General features: G+C 53.7%; 1 protein-coding gene across 1 annotated transcript in view; it reads right to left on the bottom strand.

Moving 5' to 3' along the window:
- Positions 1–12,646, bottom strand: part of CD79A (CD79a molecule) — a 184,294-nt gene extending 171,648 nt beyond the window's left edge. The window contains exon 1 of the mRNA XM_085615606.1: positions 12,447–12,646. Coding sequence (XP_085471732.1) covers positions 12,447–12,540 — 94 coding nt within the window. The 5' untranslated portion in view covers positions 12,541–12,646. The remainder of the gene's footprint in view (positions 1–12,446) is intronic.
- Positions 12,647–16,748: the final 4,102 nt, after the last annotated feature.

The raw sequence follows: 16,748 nt of genomic DNA, 5'->3' as shown, positions 1-16,748 counted from the left end.
GTGTGTGAGTCCCAGTACTGGGAGAGCAGCGGTGCCACAGTCCAAGACTGAGTTACACTGGCAGAGCTGTGTGTGTGTACCAGTACTGGGAGAGCAGCGGTGCCACAGGCCAGGACTGAGCTACACTGGCAGAGATGTATGTGTGAGCCCCAGTACTGGGAGAGCAGCGGGCACCGCAGGTCTAGACTGAGTTACATTGGCAGAGATGTGTGTGTGTGTAGCAGTACTGGGACAGCAGCGGGTGCCACAGTCCAAGACTGAGTTACACAGGCAGAGATGTGTGTGTGAGTCCCAGTACTGGGAGAGCAGCGGGTGCCACAGTCCAAGACTGAGTTACACTGGCAGAGATATGTATGTGAGTCCCAGTACTGGGACAGTAGCGGGTGCCACAGGGCAGGACCGAGCTACAATGGCAGCTGTGTGTGTCCTAGTATTGGGAGAGCAGTGGGGGGAAGGGGGAGGGAGGGGTGTGTGTGTGTGTGTATGTATGTCTGTGTGTCTGTGTGTGTGTGTGTGTGTGTGTCAGTACTAGGACAGCAGCGAGTGCCGCAGGCCAGGACTGAGTTACACTGGTGGAGATGTGTGTGTGAGTCCCAATACTGGGAGAGCAGCGGGTGCCACAGTCCAAGACTGAGTTACAATGGCAGATGTCTGTGTCCCAGTACTGGGAGAGCAGCGGGGGTGGGGGGGAGGGAGGGGTGTGTGTGTGTGTGTGTGTGTGTGTGTGTATGTCTGTGTGTGTGTGTGTGTGTGTCAGTACTAGGACAGCAGGGGGAGAGATGGGGAGGTGTGTGTGTGTATGCGTGTGTGTGTGTGTATGTCTGTGTCTCTGTGTGAGTCCCACTACTGGGAGAGCAGCAGTGTCACAGTCCAAGACTGAGTTACACTGGCAGAGCTGTGTGTGTGTACCAGTACTGGGAGAGCAGCAGTGCCACAGGCCAGGACTGAGCTACACTGGCAGAGATGTATGTGTGAGCCCCAGTACTGGGAGAGCAGCGGGTACCGCAGGTCTAGACTGAGTTACACTGGCAGAGCTGTGTGTGTGTACCAGTACTGGGAGAGCAGCGGTGCCACAGGCCAGGACTGAGCTACACTGGCAGAGATGTATGTGTGAGCCCCAGTACTGGGAGAGCAGCGGGTACCGCAGGTCTAGACTGAGTTACACTGGCAGAGCTGTGTGTGTGTACCAGTACTGGGAGAGCAGCGGTGCCACAGGCCAGGACTGAGCTACACTGGCAGAGATGTATGTGTGAGTCCCAGTACTGGGAGAGCAGCGGGTGCCACAGTCCAAGACTGAGTTACACTGGCAGAGCTGTGTGTGAGTCCCAGTACTGGGAGAGCAGCGGGTGCCACTGTCCAAGACTGAGTTACACTGGCAGAGCTGTGTGTGAGTCCCAGTACTGGGAGAGCAGCGGGTGCCACAGCCCAAGACTGAGTTACACTGGCAGAGCTGTGTGTGTGTCCCAGTACTGGGAGAGCAGCGGGTGCCACAGTCCAAGACTGAGTTACACTGGCAGAGCTGTGTGTGTGAGTCCCAGTACTGGGAGAGAAGCGGGTGCCACAGTCCAAGACTGAGTTACACTGGCAGAGCTGTGTGTGTGAGTCCCAGTACTGGGAGAGCAGCGGTGCCACAGTCCAAGACTGAGTTACACTAGCAGAGCTGTGTGTGTGTACCAGTACTGGGAGAGCAGCGGTGCCACAGGCCAGGACTGAGCTACACTGGCAGAGATGTATGTGTGAGCCCCAGAACTGGGAGAGCAGCGGGTACCGCAGGTCTAGACTGAGTTACACTGGCAGAGCCGTGTGTGTGTACCAGTACTGGGACTGCAGCGGTGCCACAGTCCACGACTGAGTTACACAGGCAGAGATGTGTGTGTGAGTCCCAGTACTGGGTGAGCAGCGGTGTCACAGTCCAAGACTGAGTTACACTGGCAGAGATATGTGTGTGAGTCCCAGTACTGGGACAGTAGCGGGTGCCACAGGGCAGGACCGAGCTACAATGGCAGCTGTGTGTGTCCTAGTATTGGAAGAGCAGTGGGGGGAAGGGGGAGGGAGGGGTGTGTGTGTGTGTGTGTGTGTATGTATTTCTGTGTGTCTGTGTGTGAGTGTGTGTGTCAGTACTAGGACAGCAGCAAGTGCCGCAGGCCAGGACTGAGTTACACTGGTGGAGATGTGTGTGTGAGTCCCAATACTGGGTGAGCAGCGGGTGCCACAGTCCAAGACTGAGTTACACTGGCAGAGCTGTGTGTGAGTCCCAGTACTGGGACAGCAGCGGGTGCCACAGCCCAAGACTGAGTTACACTGGCAGAGATGTGTGTGTGTACCAGTACTGGGACAGCAGTGGTGCCACAGTCCAAGGCTGAGTTACACTGGCAGAGCTGAGTGTGAGTCCCAGTACTGGGACAGCAGCGGGTGCCACAGGCCAGGACTGAGTTACACTGGCAGAGCTGTGTGCGTGAGTCCCAGTACTGGGACAGCAGCGGTGCCACAGTCCAAGACTGAGTTACACTGGCAGAGCTGTGTGTGTGAGTCCCAGCACTGGGACAGCAGCGGGTGCCACAGTCCAAGACTGAGTTACACTGGCTGAGCTGTGTGTGTGTACCAGTACTGGAACAGCAGCGGGTGCCACAGTCCAAGACTGAGTTACACTGGCAGAGCTGTGTGTGTGAGTCCCAGTACTGGGACAGCAGCGGGTGCCACAGTCCAAGAATGAGTTACACTGGCAGAGATGTGTGTGTGTACCAGTACTGGGAGAGAAGCGGTGCCACAGGCCAGGACTGAGCTACACTGGCAGAGATGTATGTGTGAGCCCCAGTACTGGGAGAGCAGCGGGTGCCACAGTCCAAGACTGAGTTACAATGGCAGATGTCTGTGTCCCAGTACTGGGAGAGCAGCGGGGGTGGGGGGGAGGGAGGGGTGTGTGTGTGTGCATGTCTGTCTGTGTGTGTGTGTGTGTGTGTGTGTGTGTGTATGTCTGTGTGTGTGTGTGTCAGTACTAGGACAGCAGGGGGAGAGATGGGGGAGGTGTGTGTGTGTGTATGCGTGTGTGTGTGTGTGTCTGTGTCTCTGTGTGAGTCCCACTACTGGGAGAGCAGCAGTGCCACAGTCCAAGACTGAGTTACACTGGCAGAGCTGTGTGTGTGTACCAGTACTGGGAGAGCAGCGGTGCCACAGGCCAGGACTGAGCTACACTGGCAGAGATGTATGTGTGAGCCCCAGTACTGGGAGAGCAGCGGGTACCGCAGGTCTAGACTGAGTTACACTGGCAGAGCTGTGTGTGTGTACCAGTACTGGGAGAGCAGCGGTGCCACAGGCCAGGACTGAGCTACACTGGCAGAGATGTATGTGTGAGTCCCAGTACTGGGAGAGCAGCGGGTGCCACAGTCCAAGACTGAGTTACACTGGCAGAGCTGTGTGTGAGTCCCAGTACTGGGAGAGCAGCGGGTGCCACAGCCCAAGACAGAGTTACACTGGCAGAGCTGTGTGTGTGAGTCCCAGTACTGTGAGAGCAGCGGGTGCCACAGTCCAAGACTGAGTTACACTGGCAGATGTCTGTGTCCCAGTACTGGGAGAGCAGTGGGGGTGGGGGGGAGGGAGGGGTGTGTGTGTGTGTGTGTGTGTGTGTGTGTGTGTGTGTGTGTGTGTATGCGTGTGTGTGTGTGTGTGTGTCTGTGTCTCTGTGTGAGTCCCACTACTGGGAGAGCAGCAGTGTCACAGTCCAAGACTGAGTTACACTGGCAGAGCTGTGTGTGTGTACCAGTACTGGGAGAGCAGCAGTGCCACAGGCCAGGACTGAGCTACACTGGCAGAGATGTATGTGTGAGCCCCAGTACTGGGAGAGCAGCAGGTGCCACAGTCCAAGACTGAGTTACAATGGCAGATGTCTGTGTCCCAGTACTGGGAGAGCAGCGGGGGTGGGGGGGAGGGAGGGGTGTGTGTGTGTGCATGTCTGTCTGTGTGTGTGTGTGTGTGTGTGTGTGTGTATGTCTGTGTGTGTGTGTCAGTACTAGGACAGCAGGGGGAGAGATGGGGGAGGTGTGTGTGTGTGTATGCGTGTGTGTGTGTGTGTCTGTGTCTCTGTGTGATTCCCACTACTGGGAGAGCAGCAGTGCCACAGTCCAAGACTGAGTTACACTGGCAGAGCTGTGTGTGAGTCCCAGTACTGGGAGAGCAGCGGGTGCCACAGTCCAAGACTGAGTTACAATGGCAGATGTCTGTGTCCCAGTACTGGGAGAGCAGCGGGGGTGGGGGGGAGGGAGGGGTGTGTGTGTGTGCATGTCTGTCTGTGTGTGTGTGTGTGTGTGTGTGTGTGTGTATGTCTGTGTGTGTGTGTCAGTACTAGGACAGCAGGGGGAGAGATGGGGGAGGTGTGTGTGTGTGTATGCGTGTGTGTGTGTGTGTCTGTGTCTCTGTGTGAGTCCCACTACTGGGAGAGCAGCAGTGCCACAGTCCAAGACTGAGTTACACTGGCAGAGCTGTGTGTGAGTCCCAGTACTGGGAGAGCAGCGGGTGCCACAGCCCAAGACTGAGTTACACTGGCAGAGCTGTGTGTGTGAGTCCCAGTACTGGGAGAGCAGCGGGTGCCACAGTCCAAGACTGAGTTACACTGGCAGATGTCTGTGTCCCAGTACTGGGAGAGCAGTGGGGGTGGGGGGGAGGGAGGGGTGTGTGTGTGTGTGTGTGTGTGTGTGTGTGGGTGTGTATGCGTGTGTGTGTGTGTGTGTGTGTGTGTCTGTGTCTCTGTGTGAGTCCCACTACTGGGAGAGCAGCAGTGTCACAGTCCAAGACTGAGTTACACTGGCAGAGCTGTGTGTGTGTACCAGTACTGGGAGAGCAGCAGTGCCACAGGCCAGGACTGAGCTACACTGGCAGAGATGTATGTGTGAGCCCCAGTACTGGGAGAGCAGCGGGTACCGCAGGTCTAGACTGAGTTACACTGGCAGAGCTGTGTGTGTGTACCAGTACTGGGAGAGCAGCGGTGCCACAGGCCAGGACTGAGCTACACTGGCAGAGATGTGTGTGTGAGTCCCAGTACTGGGTGAGCAGCGGTGTCACAGTCCAAGACTGAGTTACACTGGCAGAGATATGTGTGTGAGTCCCAGTACTGGGACAGTAGCGGGTGCCACAGGGCAGGACCGAGCTACAATGGCAGCTGTGTGTGTCCTAGTATTGGAAGAGCAGTGGGGGGAAGGGGGAGGGAGGGGTGTGTGTGTGTGTGTGTGTGTGTGTATGTATGTCTGTGTGTCTGTGTGTGTGTGTGTGTGTCAGTACTAGGACAGCAGCAAGTGCCGCAGGCCAGGACTGAGTTACACTGGTGGAGATGTGTGTGTGAGTCCCAATACTGGGTGAGCAGCGGGTGCCACAGTCCAAGACTGAGTTACACTGGCAGAGATGTGTGTGTGTGTACCAGTACTGGGAGAGAAGCGGTGCCACAGGCCAGGACTGAGCTACACTGGCAGAGATGTATGTGTGAGCCCCAGTACTGGGAGTGCAGCGGGTGCCACAGTCCAAGACTGAGTTACACTAGCAGAGCTGTGTGTGTGAGTCCCACTACTGGGAGAGCAGCAGTGTCACAGTCCAAGACTGAGTTACACTGGCAGAGCTGTGTGTGTGTACCAGTACTGGGAGAGCAGCAGTGCCACAGGCCAGGACTGAGCTACACTGGCAGAGATGTATGTGTGAGCCACAGTACTGGGAGAGCAGCGGGTGCCACAGTCCAAGACTGAGTTACAATGGCAGATGTCTGTGTCCCAGTACTGGGAGAGCAGCGGGGGTGGGGGGGAGGGAGGGGTGTGTGTGTGTGCATGTCTGTCTGTGTGTGTGTGTGTGTGTGTGTGTGTGTGTGTATGTCTGTGTGTGTGTGTGTCAGTACTAGGACAGCAGGGGGAGAGATGGGGGAGGTGTGTGTGTGTGTATGCGTGTGTGTGTGTGTGTCTGTGTCTCTGTGTGAGTCCCACTACTGGGAGAGCAGCAGTGCCACAGTCCAAGACTGAGTTACACTGGCAGAGCTGTGTGTGTGTACCAGTACTGGGAGAGCAGCGGTGCCACAGGCCAGGACTGAGCTACACTGGCAGAGATGTATGTGTGAGCCCCAGTACTGGGAGAGCAGCGGGTACCGCAGGTCTAGACTGAGTTACACTGGCAGAGCTGTGTGTGTGTACCAGTACTGGGAGAGCAGCGGTGCCACAGGCCAGGACTGAGCTACACTGGCAGAGATGTATGTGTGAGTCCCAGTACTGGGAGAGCAGCGGGTGCCACAGTCCAAGACTGAGTTACACTGGCAGAGCTGTGTGTGAGTCCCAGTACTGGGAGAGCAGCGGGTGCCACAGTCCAAGACTGAGTTACACTGGCAGAGCTGTGTGTGTGAGTCCCAGTACTGGGAGAGCAGCGGGTGCCACAGTCCAAGACTGAGTTACACTGGCAGATGTCTGTGTCCCAGTACTGGGAGAGCAGTGGGGGTGGGGGGGAGGGAGGGGTGTGTGTGTGTGTGTGTGTGTGTGTGTGTGTGTGTGTGTGTGTATGCGTGTGTGTGTGTGTGTGTGTCTGTGTCTCTGTGTGAGTCCCACTACTGGGAGAGCAGCAGTGTCACAGTCCAAGACTGAGTTACACTGGCAGAGCTGTGTGTGTGTACCAGTACTGGGAGAGCAGCAGTGCCACAGGCCAGGACTGAGCTACACTGGCAGAGATGTATGTGTGAGCCCCAGTACTGGGAGAGCAGCGGGTGCCACAGTCCAAGACTGAGTTACAATGGCAGATGTCTGTGTCCCAGTACTGGGAGAGCAGCGGGGGTGGGGGGGAGGGAGGGGTGTGTGTGTGTGCATGTCTGTCTGTGTGTGTGTGTGTGTGTGTGTGTATGTCTGTGTGTGTGTGTCAGTACTAGGACAGCAGGGGGAGAGATGGGGGAGGTGTGTGTGTGTGTATGCGTGTGTGTGTGTGTGTCTGTGTCTCTGTGTGATTCCCACTACTGGGAGAGCAGCAGTGCCACAGTCCAAGACTGAGTTACACTGGCAGAGCTGTGTGTGAGTCCCAGTACTGGGAGAGCAGCGGGTGCCACAGTCCAAGACTGAGTTACAATGGCAGATGTCTGTGTCCCAGTACTGGGAGAGCAGCGGGGGTGGGGGGGAGGGAGGGGTGTGTGTGTGTGCATGTCTGTCTGTGTGTGTGTGTGTGTGTGTGTGTGTGTGTGTATGTCTGTGTGTGTGTGTCAGTACTAGGACAGCAGGGGGAGAGATGGGGGAGGTGTGTGTGTGTGTATGCGTGTGTGTGTGTGTGTCTGTGTCTCTGTGTGAGTCCCACTACTGGGAGAGCAGCAGTGCCACAGTCCAAGACTGAGTTACACTGGCAGAGCTGTGTGTGAGTCCCAGTACTGGGAGAGCAGCGGGTGCCACAGCCCAAGACTGAGTTACACTGGCAGAGCTGTGTGTGTGAGTCCCAGTACTGGGAGAGCAGCGGGTGCCACAGTCCAAGACTGAGTTACACTGGCAGATGTCTGTGTCCCAGTACTGGGAGAGCAGTGGGGGTGGGGGGGAGGGAGGGGTGTGTGTGTGTGTGTGTGTGTGTGTGTGTGTGTGTGTGTGGGTGTGTATGCGTGTGTGTGTGTGTGTGTGTCTGTGTCTCTGTGTGAGTCCCACTACTGGGAGAGCAGCAGTGTCACAGTCCAAGACTGAGTTACACTGGCAGAGCTGTGTGTGTGTACCAGTACTGGGAGAGCAGCAGTGCCACAGGCCAGGACTGAGCTACACTGGCAGAGATGTATGTGTGAGCCCCAGTACTGGGAGAGCAGCGGGTACCGCAGGTCTAGACTGAGTTACACTGGCAGAGCTGTGTGTGTGTACCAGTACTGGGAGAGCAGCGGTGCCACAGGCCAGGACTGAGCTACACTGGCAGAGATGTGTGTGTGAGTCCCAGTACTGGGTGAGCAGCGGTGTCACAGTCCAAGACTGAGTTACACTGGCAGAGATATGTGTGTGAGTCCCAGTACTGGGACAGTAGCGGGTGCCACAGGGCAGGACCGAGCTACAATGGCAGCTGTGTGTGTCCTAGTATTGGAAGAGCAGTGGGGGGAAGGGGGAGGGAGGGGTGTGTGTGTGTGTGTGTGTGTGTGTATGTATGTCTGTGTGTCTGTGTGTGTGTGTGTGTGTCAGTACTAGGACAGCAGCAAGTGCCGCAGGCCAGGACTGAGTTACACTGGTGGAGATGTGTGTGTGAGTCCCAATACTGGGTGAGCAGCGGGTGCCACAGTCCAAGACTGAGTTACACTGGCAGAGATGTGTGTGTGTGTACCAGTACTGGGAGAGAAGCGGTGCCACAGGCCAGGACTGAGCTACACTGGCAGAGATGTATGTGTGAGCCCCAGTACTGGGAGTGCAGCGGGTGCCACAGTCCAAGACTGAGTTACACTAGCAGAGCTGTGTGTGTGAGTCCCACTACTGGGAGAGCAGCAGTGTCACAGTCCAAGACTGAGTTACACTGGCAGAGCTGTGTGTGTGTACCAGTACTGGGAGAGCAGCAGTGCCACAGGCCAGGACTGAGCTACACTGGCAGAGATGTATGTGTGAGCCACAGTACTGGGAGAGCAGCGGGTGCCACAGTCCAAGACTGAGTTACAATGGCAGATGTCTGTGTCCCAGTACTGGGAGAGCAGCGGGGGTGGGGGGGAGGGAGGGGTGTGTGTGTGTGCATGTCTGTCTGTGTGTGTGTGTGTGTGTGTGTGTGTGTGTATGTCTGTGTGTGTGTGTGTCAGTACTAGGACAGCAGGGGGAGAGATGGGGGAGGTGTGTGTGTGTGTATGCGTGTGTGTGTGTGTGTGTCTGTGTCTCTGTGTGAGTCCCACTACTGGGAGAGCAGCAGTGCCACAGTCCAAGACTGAGTTACACTGGCAGAGCTGTGTGTGTGTACCAGTACTGGGAGAGCAGCGGTGCCACAGGCCAGGACTGAGCTACACTGGCAGAGATGTATGTGTGAGCCCCAGTACTGGGAGAGCAGCGGGTACCGCAGGTCTAGACTGAGTTACACTGGCAGAGCTGTGTGTGTGTACCAGTACTGGGAGAGCAGCGGTGCCACAGGCCAGGACTGAGCTACACTGGCAGAGATGTATGTGTGAGTCCCAGTACTGGGAGAGCAGCGGGTGCCACAGTCCAAGACTGAGTTACACTGGCAGAGCTGTGTGTGAGTCCCAGTACTGGGAGAGCAGCGGGTGCCACAGCCCAAGACTGAGTTACACTGGCAGAGCTGTGTGTGTGAGTCCCAGTACTGGGAGAGCAGCGGGTGCCACAGTCCAAGACTGAGTTACACTGGCAGATGTCTGTGTCCCAGTACTGGGAGAGCAGTGGGGGTGGGGGGGAGGGAGGGGTGTGTGTGTGTGTGTGTGTGTGTGTGTGTGTGTGTATGCGTGTGTGTGTGTGTGTGTGTCTGTGTCTCTGTGTGAGTCCCACTACTGGGAGAGCAGCAGTGTCACAGTCCAAGACTGAGTTACACTGGCAGAGCTGTGTGTGTGTGCCAGTACTGGGAGAGCAGCAGTGCCACAGGCCAGGACTGAGCTACACTGGCAGAGATGTATGTGTGAGCCCCAGTACTGGGAGAGCAGCGGGTACCGCAGGTCTAGACTGAGTTACACTGGCAGAGCTGTGTGTGTGTACCAGTACTGGGAGAGCAGCGGTGCCACAGGCCAGGACTGAGCTACACTGGCAGAGATGTGTGTGTGAGTCCCAGTACTGGGTGAGCAGCGGTGTCACAGTCCAAGACTGAGTTACACTGGCAGAGATATGTGTGTGAGTCCCAGTACTGGGACAGTAGCGGGTGCCACAGGGCAGGACCGAGCTACACTGGCAGCTGTGTGTGTCCTAGTATTGGAAGAGCAGTGGGGGGAAGGGGGAGGGAGGGGTGTGTGTGTGTGTGTGTGTGTGTATGTATGTCTGTGTGTCTGTGTGTGTGTGTGTGTGTCAGTACTAGGACAGCAGCAAGTGCCGCAGGCCAGGACTGAGTTACACTGGTGGAGATGTGTGTGTGAGTCCCAATACTGGGTGAGCAGCGGGTGCCACAGTCCAAGACTGAGTTACACTGGCAGAGATGTGTGTGTGTACCAGTACTGGGAGAGAAGCGGTGCCACAGGCCAGGACTGAGCTACACTGGCAGAGATGTATGTGTGAGCCCCAGTACTGGGAGAGCAGCGGGTGCCACAGTCCAAGACTGAGTTACACTAGCAGAGCTGTGTGTGTGAGTCCCACTACTGGGAGAGCAGCAGTGTCACAGTCCAAGACTGAGTTACACTGGCAGAGCTGTGTGTGTGTACCAGTACTGGGAGAGCAGCAGTGCCACAGGCCAGGACTGAGCTACACTGGCAGAGATGTATGTGTGAGCCCCAGTACTGGGAGAGCAGCGGGTATCGCAGGTCTAGACTGAGTTACACTGGCAGAGCTGTGTGTGTGTACCAGTACTGGGAGAGCAGCGGTGCCACAGGCCAGGTCTGAGCTACACTGGCAGAGATGTATGTGTGAGCCCCAGTACTGGGAGAGCAGCGGGTACCGCAGATCTAGACTGAGTTACACTGGCAGAGCTGTGTGTGTGTACCAGTACTGGGAGAGCAGCGGTGCCACAGGCCAGGACTGAGCTACACTGGCAGAGATGTATGTGTGAGTCCCAGTACTGGGAGAGCAGCGGGTGCCACAGTCCAAGACTGAGTCACACTGGCAGAGCTGTGTGTGAGTCCCAGTACTGGGAGAGCAGCGGGTGCCACTGTCCAAGACTGAGTTACACTGGCAGAGCTGTGTGTGAGTCCCAGTACTGGGAGAGCAGCGGGTGCCACAGCCCAAGACTGAGTTACACTGGCAGAGCTGTGTGTGTGAGTCCCAGTACTGGGAGAGCAGCGGGTGCCACAGTCCAAGACTGAGTTACACTGGCAGAGCTCTGTGTGAGTCCCAGTACTGGGAGAGCAGCGGGTGCCACTGTCCAAGACTGAGTTACACTGGCAGAGCTGTGTGTGAGTCCCAGTACTGGGAGAGCAGCGGGTGCCATAGCCCAAGACTGAGTTACACTGGCAGAGCTGTGTGTGTGAGTCCCAGTACTGGGAGAGCAGCGGGTGCCACAGTCCAAGACTGAGTTACACTGGCAGAGCTGTGTGTGTGAGTCCCAGTACTGGGAGAGAAGCGGGTGCCACAGTCCAAGACTGAGTTACACTGGCAGGGCTGTGTGTGTCCCCCAGACTCCCAGTGCTGGGACGGCGCGGAGGTGCTGCAGCTTCACATTAGGTGCACTGAGTAAGCTATGAGTGAGTCTTAGTACTGGAATAGTAGTGGATGCCAGAGGTGTGTGTGAGTTTCATCCAGGAATGAGGTACTTTGGTAGAGCAGTAGGTGACATGTGGGGTCACAAACACAGGTATATTTCTGCAGCAGGTGTATTCACCCATTAAGAATGAAGCACCTGACCTGAGGTCACACACAGATCTCTGCTACGGGTATTTAAATTACATTCAAGTAGCACTTACTACCCCTGCCGAGGCGTCTAACAGAGTCCGGCGCTGTCGTACTAGTTTTCAAACATGTGACCTGGGGTTACACACAGATTTCTGTTTCGGGTATTTAAACTAAATGCATGTAGCACATACTACCCCGTGCCGAGGCGTCTAACTAGAAGTCGTGAGCTGTCGTACTAGATTTCAAATATGTGATCTGGGGTACACAAAGATCTCTGTTACGGGTATTTAAATTACATTATACAGCACTTACTACCCCTGTCGAGGCGTCTAACAAAGAGTCCTGAGTTGTCGTACTAGATTTCAAACATGTGACCTGGGGTTACACACAGATCTCTGTTTCGGGTTTTTAAACTAATTGCATGTTGCCATTACTACCCCTGCCGAGGCGTCTAACAAAGAGTCCTGAGTTGTCGTAATAGATTTCAAACATGTGACCTGGGGTTACAAACAGATCTGTTTCGGGTATTTAAACTAAATGCATGTTGCACTTACTACCCCATTCCGAGGCGTCTAACAAGGACTCCTGAGCTGTTGTACTAGGATTCAAACCTGTATACCGTGGGTTACATACATATCTCTGCTACGGGTATTTAAATTACATTTATGTAGCACTTACTACCCTTGATGAGTTGTCTAACAAAGAGTCCCGAGCTGTCGCACGAGAGGATTCAAACCTGCGGCTTGGGGTTACACACAGTTCGATGCACATTTGGCATCTACATTTACAAAGCAAGTAACGAATTATATTATAACTTACACATAAAAATACAAATAATTTAAATATTTTAATACACATACAACTGAATAATTATTTAACAAGACTTAAAAAAAACAACACAAAACAACAAAACTAAGACCAAGTGCAGAAGCAGTGCACAGACTCTGCTGCAGGTGCATAAACCCACCGAGTTATCTCATGTTGAGACTCCGAACCCTGCTTCAGGCGCGTTAACAGGCTGAGCTATCTTACCAGTTGTTCCCTGGGAGTGCTTCTGGCTGCACACCGTCCCAACTAGGAGGAGCAGCAGCAGCCAGAGAGAGGCCATGGATGAGCAGGGGGGCATCAGGCTGCTCGCTCGGAAACGGCGCTCTGGCTTTGCCACGGAGGGTCTCTCCGAAGATGTCGGTGTGAAGCGGACACCCCTGCACACACTCCCTCCGGCACCACCTCGGGTCAATTGTGCGCTCACACGGACCTGCCCACTTTGAAAACACTGGAGATGCGCCTCGCTGCACAAAGGCCACCTGGGCCTCTCTGGGGCCTCTGCTCGGAAAGACGGGGCGAGGTTCTCGTGCCATCTGGCTCGGCGATGCTCTCCTCCCCCTTCGCCCCCACAGACACCTTCCCGTGCTCCAGTGTGTGCCTGCACCAGACCCGACGGTAAACTTCATAATAGCGCCTTGTTTCTGTAGCTTTCTATAGAGCGCTGCGTAGTGCTCCAAACAGTGCTTTTATTGTCAGCCAAGCTACGTGTGCTCAGTTTATCGACCGTTGAAGGATGAAAAACTCTCTCCATACCGTAAGGTGGAGGCTCCAAACGGACCTCTGTGAAACCAGCATGAACTTGCAGAACTACCTCAGCGCTCTGTGCAGCTGCACAGGCACGTGTGGGCGCAAACAGTGGCACCGGGTGATCTTTGAAAGCGGTGGGCATAATACATGCCAGGTATACAGCCCTTTTGTCAAATTTCTGCCTTGAGAGTTCCCCATAAGTGAAGAACTGCCTTCATTGTGTCAATGCCACCATTGTGTTGTGGGCACCCCCTTATGCCAATGATGATATACAATATTCAATTGCCAGAATGTTGGCACTAGTATTTCCACTATATAGCATGGGTGGCCCGTATGCCAATATTACCTCCACTATTTCAGAGGAAGCATTTATCATGGTTTGCTTCCCCAGCCCATCCGCCCGTCCCCAGTATACCCTGACTGCTCTCTAAGGCAAACAAGCATTGGCATAGCCAATAGGTCTCGCCTTTGGGACCTTATAAGTGTTTAGCCATGCAACAGTCAGAGGCGCAACTAGAGCCAAATTTCGGGGGGGGGGGGGGGGCTGAGCAAAAATTTTGGGGGAGGCTGAACTTTAAGCAATCGGCAGAGTGGAGCTGCAGGGGCTCTTAGAAGGGGTGGAACAACAGCGAGGCCTCATTAACATGCAAATGGTCTTTTAAAGACCTGTGAAGTGCTCGGGTGCGGTTGCTTTTTTGCCCGGGAAGGTGTCTCATCCCGGGCTGCCACACACGGCGGGGGGGGGGGGGGGGGCTGAAGCCCTTTGAGTCCAATGGGTGTTGCGCGCCTGGCAACAGTTGCATAACTAAACACTTATAAGGTCCCAAAAGCGAGACCTATTGGCAATGCCAATGCTTGTTTTAACTTCTGCAATCTATTAAAGCGAGAACATCAAAGCGGCCGTGGGGCCGCGAAAGTGAAAGTAATCGTGGTAAAGAGCGGCGCGCGCGCCCGCGCACATGCACTGTAGCTCTAGGCTGGCCTGGTAGCACTTTTTGGAGCCCTCGCAAAATGTCTTGGCGCCCCACAGGCGCGCAACACCTTGGGCTCAACGGGCTTCAGCCCCCCCCCCTCATGTGTGTCAGCCCGGCTGAGACAGCCTCGTGGGCTGGCGTCCTTCTAATTGCAGCCGGATCCGAGTACTTCACAGGTCTTTAAAAGACCGTTTACTCGTTAATGAGGCTTTTGTTGTGTTTTCACCCCTTCTTACAGCCACTCTGCCTATGGCTGGAAGACTTAGCCCCCCCCCCCCCCCCGAAATATTTTTCAGCACCCCCCTCCCCTCCCCCTCCCCTCCCCCCGAAATTTGGCTCTAGTTGCCCGCCTGGCGCCCCCTATGGCAAACATTATTTCCAGTGCTTCAGTCAGGGCCGGCTCTAGGGCGGTGCGGACGGTGCCACCGCACCAGGCGCTGACTTGGGGTGGGGGCACCATGTTTATTGTTTTAAAAGCTCCAGTGCCACGATCCTTGTTCGAGCAATTTTCAAGCATCATTAAAAATGTCACGATAGATAACTCCGGTGATTAATGTTGTTCGTGGTGAGAGACCCGAGCTTCGTCTGGGGATAGTTTTAACTCATCATAGTCAAGAGGGTTAATATCCCTGCTGCAAAGAACTTCTCCCATTCTGCATACACTATATAAATAGGTCAAGGGGTTATCGCTTTTGTCAGCAAGATCCTCTTGTTGCTTGCAGGTTAAATGTTAAAATCCTAATATAGAGCAGTGATCTATTAGCTGCCATCAAAGAGCTCATGCAAACTGCAAGAAATATATTACAGCTACATGTTTTTTGCCCAGTCTTTACTTATCCTAGTATTGCAAAAATGTTTCATTTGGGTAGAAATCAACTATTATTATTAAAGAAAACCCCCAACAATAATGTTACATTTAAAATTCTTAATTTGTGCTTTTCCAGACGAAGGACTTTTAAATGATACCGTCTACCAGTATGAATGACAAGTGACTCCTGCACATTGTAGTCCTCTGTCTTAGGTAACATTACCTATACACTGATTTACACATGCATGATTGTCTCTGTGCAACGTATGTGTGATGTAAAGTGTTCTGAGACCCTAAACTGGTATGAGGGGTGGTAGGAAACGAAATGAATCTAAGAGACAGTGGTTATGGTGACTTGGGGGGCATTGTCAAATGGTGGTAGTGAGGGAATCCGTGGTGAGGTGGTCATGGGGGGGGCTCCAACAAACATTGTTGAAAAGGACGCCACCAGTACTAAAGCCGGCCCTGATTTCAGGGTCTGCATGTTGCCTTCGGTACCCTCTGTTATGCCAAGAATTACCTCCAATGTCCCAATTCCCATACTCCTCCCGATCAATCTCTTTTTACTCCCTCACTGTAACTCACACTCCCTCTATCACTTACTCATTCTCACTCATACTCACTCCCACTCACTGTTACTCACGCACAAGCATACTCATACTCGCTGGTTCTCACTTACAAACACACTCACCCTTTCACACTTGCTGACTCTGGGCTTTGGTGCAACTGCACATGCTGCACCATTGACAGCTACACCCCAAGCTCACATCCACACCCTCTCACAATCTCCATTCAATCACTCTAACACACTCATACTCCTTCACTCCCTGCCTCACACTCACTTTCACTTATTCGTGCAGTCTCTCAAACTCAGATTCACTTTCCCTCTCACTGAAACTCAAACATACTCACACACACACTCTCTCACTCAATCTCCCTCACATTGTCAATCACTCACAAACACATACACACACATGCACAGAGATACTACTTGATTTTTATCTTGCTTCCTCAGCTGGCAACTCAGAGGCTCCATGGTAGCAGCTGGGCAGAAATCTGGCCCTGGACAGAAGAACCAGCAAGCTGTGATTCCCAGTGAGGTGCCAGACAGAGCAGCAAGGTGAGGTTTGAGAAGTGTAAGAGCCACCTCCGTCCCTCTGCTTCTTGGTAGGTGTTAGAAATGGGGGTCTCTAGTTGGCAATGGCTTGCACCTTTGTCCTAGTAGGGACCCTTGCTTCTAGTCAGGGTAAGGGAGTTAGGCCCTTAGACAACCCCTGCTGACCCCCTTGGTAGTTTATACAAGAAAAACAGGAGCAAGCCCGTTAGCCCAGCTGAGACCGGGTATATGTAGTAGCAAAAAACAATGTCTCAACAGGGAAAATGAATAAGAGGACCAATCAATACATAATTCAATCAGAGGAAGGGAAAAATTGAGAGAGATCCAAGGATAGAAAGGGAACAGATTTAATAATTAGATACACAAATGGTATATACAATTCAAAATAACCATAACTAACACATATGCACTGACAAGGAAGTGAAAAAGTGAACGGCGCAGTGACAAAAGTGTGGAAGTGACAACAAAGTACGGCGAAATGATTTAAATAAATTCGAGGTCAAGGAGAGTTATATACAATGGGTAATTTACATGTGATCATGAAGGTCTCACAGGACCCTGTAGTTAGCCGTAAGTAATGCTGTCTGGTCGACGACGTTTCAACCTCCTTACGTTGAGGTCATCATCAGGACTATGGTTATTGCAATATTCTAAATACCTGTGCCCGTGGTCATAAACCACTTCAATGTTAATTGCAGGGAATTGTGGAACAATTAATTATGGTCCGTCACACTTAGAGGGGGATCATCAAATGTCTGTGAGTAACAACAGGGAAATGAAGGCCAATAGGAATGATTAAAGGTATCCTGGTTGTGTTTAAAAAGCGGCCATCAATAGGGGCATTTCGTCAAGTAAGACGT

The sequence above is a fragment of the Triturus cristatus genome, chromosome 7, assembly GCF_964204655.1.
Source record: "Triturus cristatus chromosome 7, aTriCri1.1, whole genome shotgun sequence".
NCBI lineage: Eukaryota > Metazoa > Chordata > Amphibia > Caudata > Salamandridae > Triturus > Triturus cristatus.
Note: the sequence above shows the minus strand (reverse complement) of the source record. Positions and strands in the feature narration are given on the sequence as shown.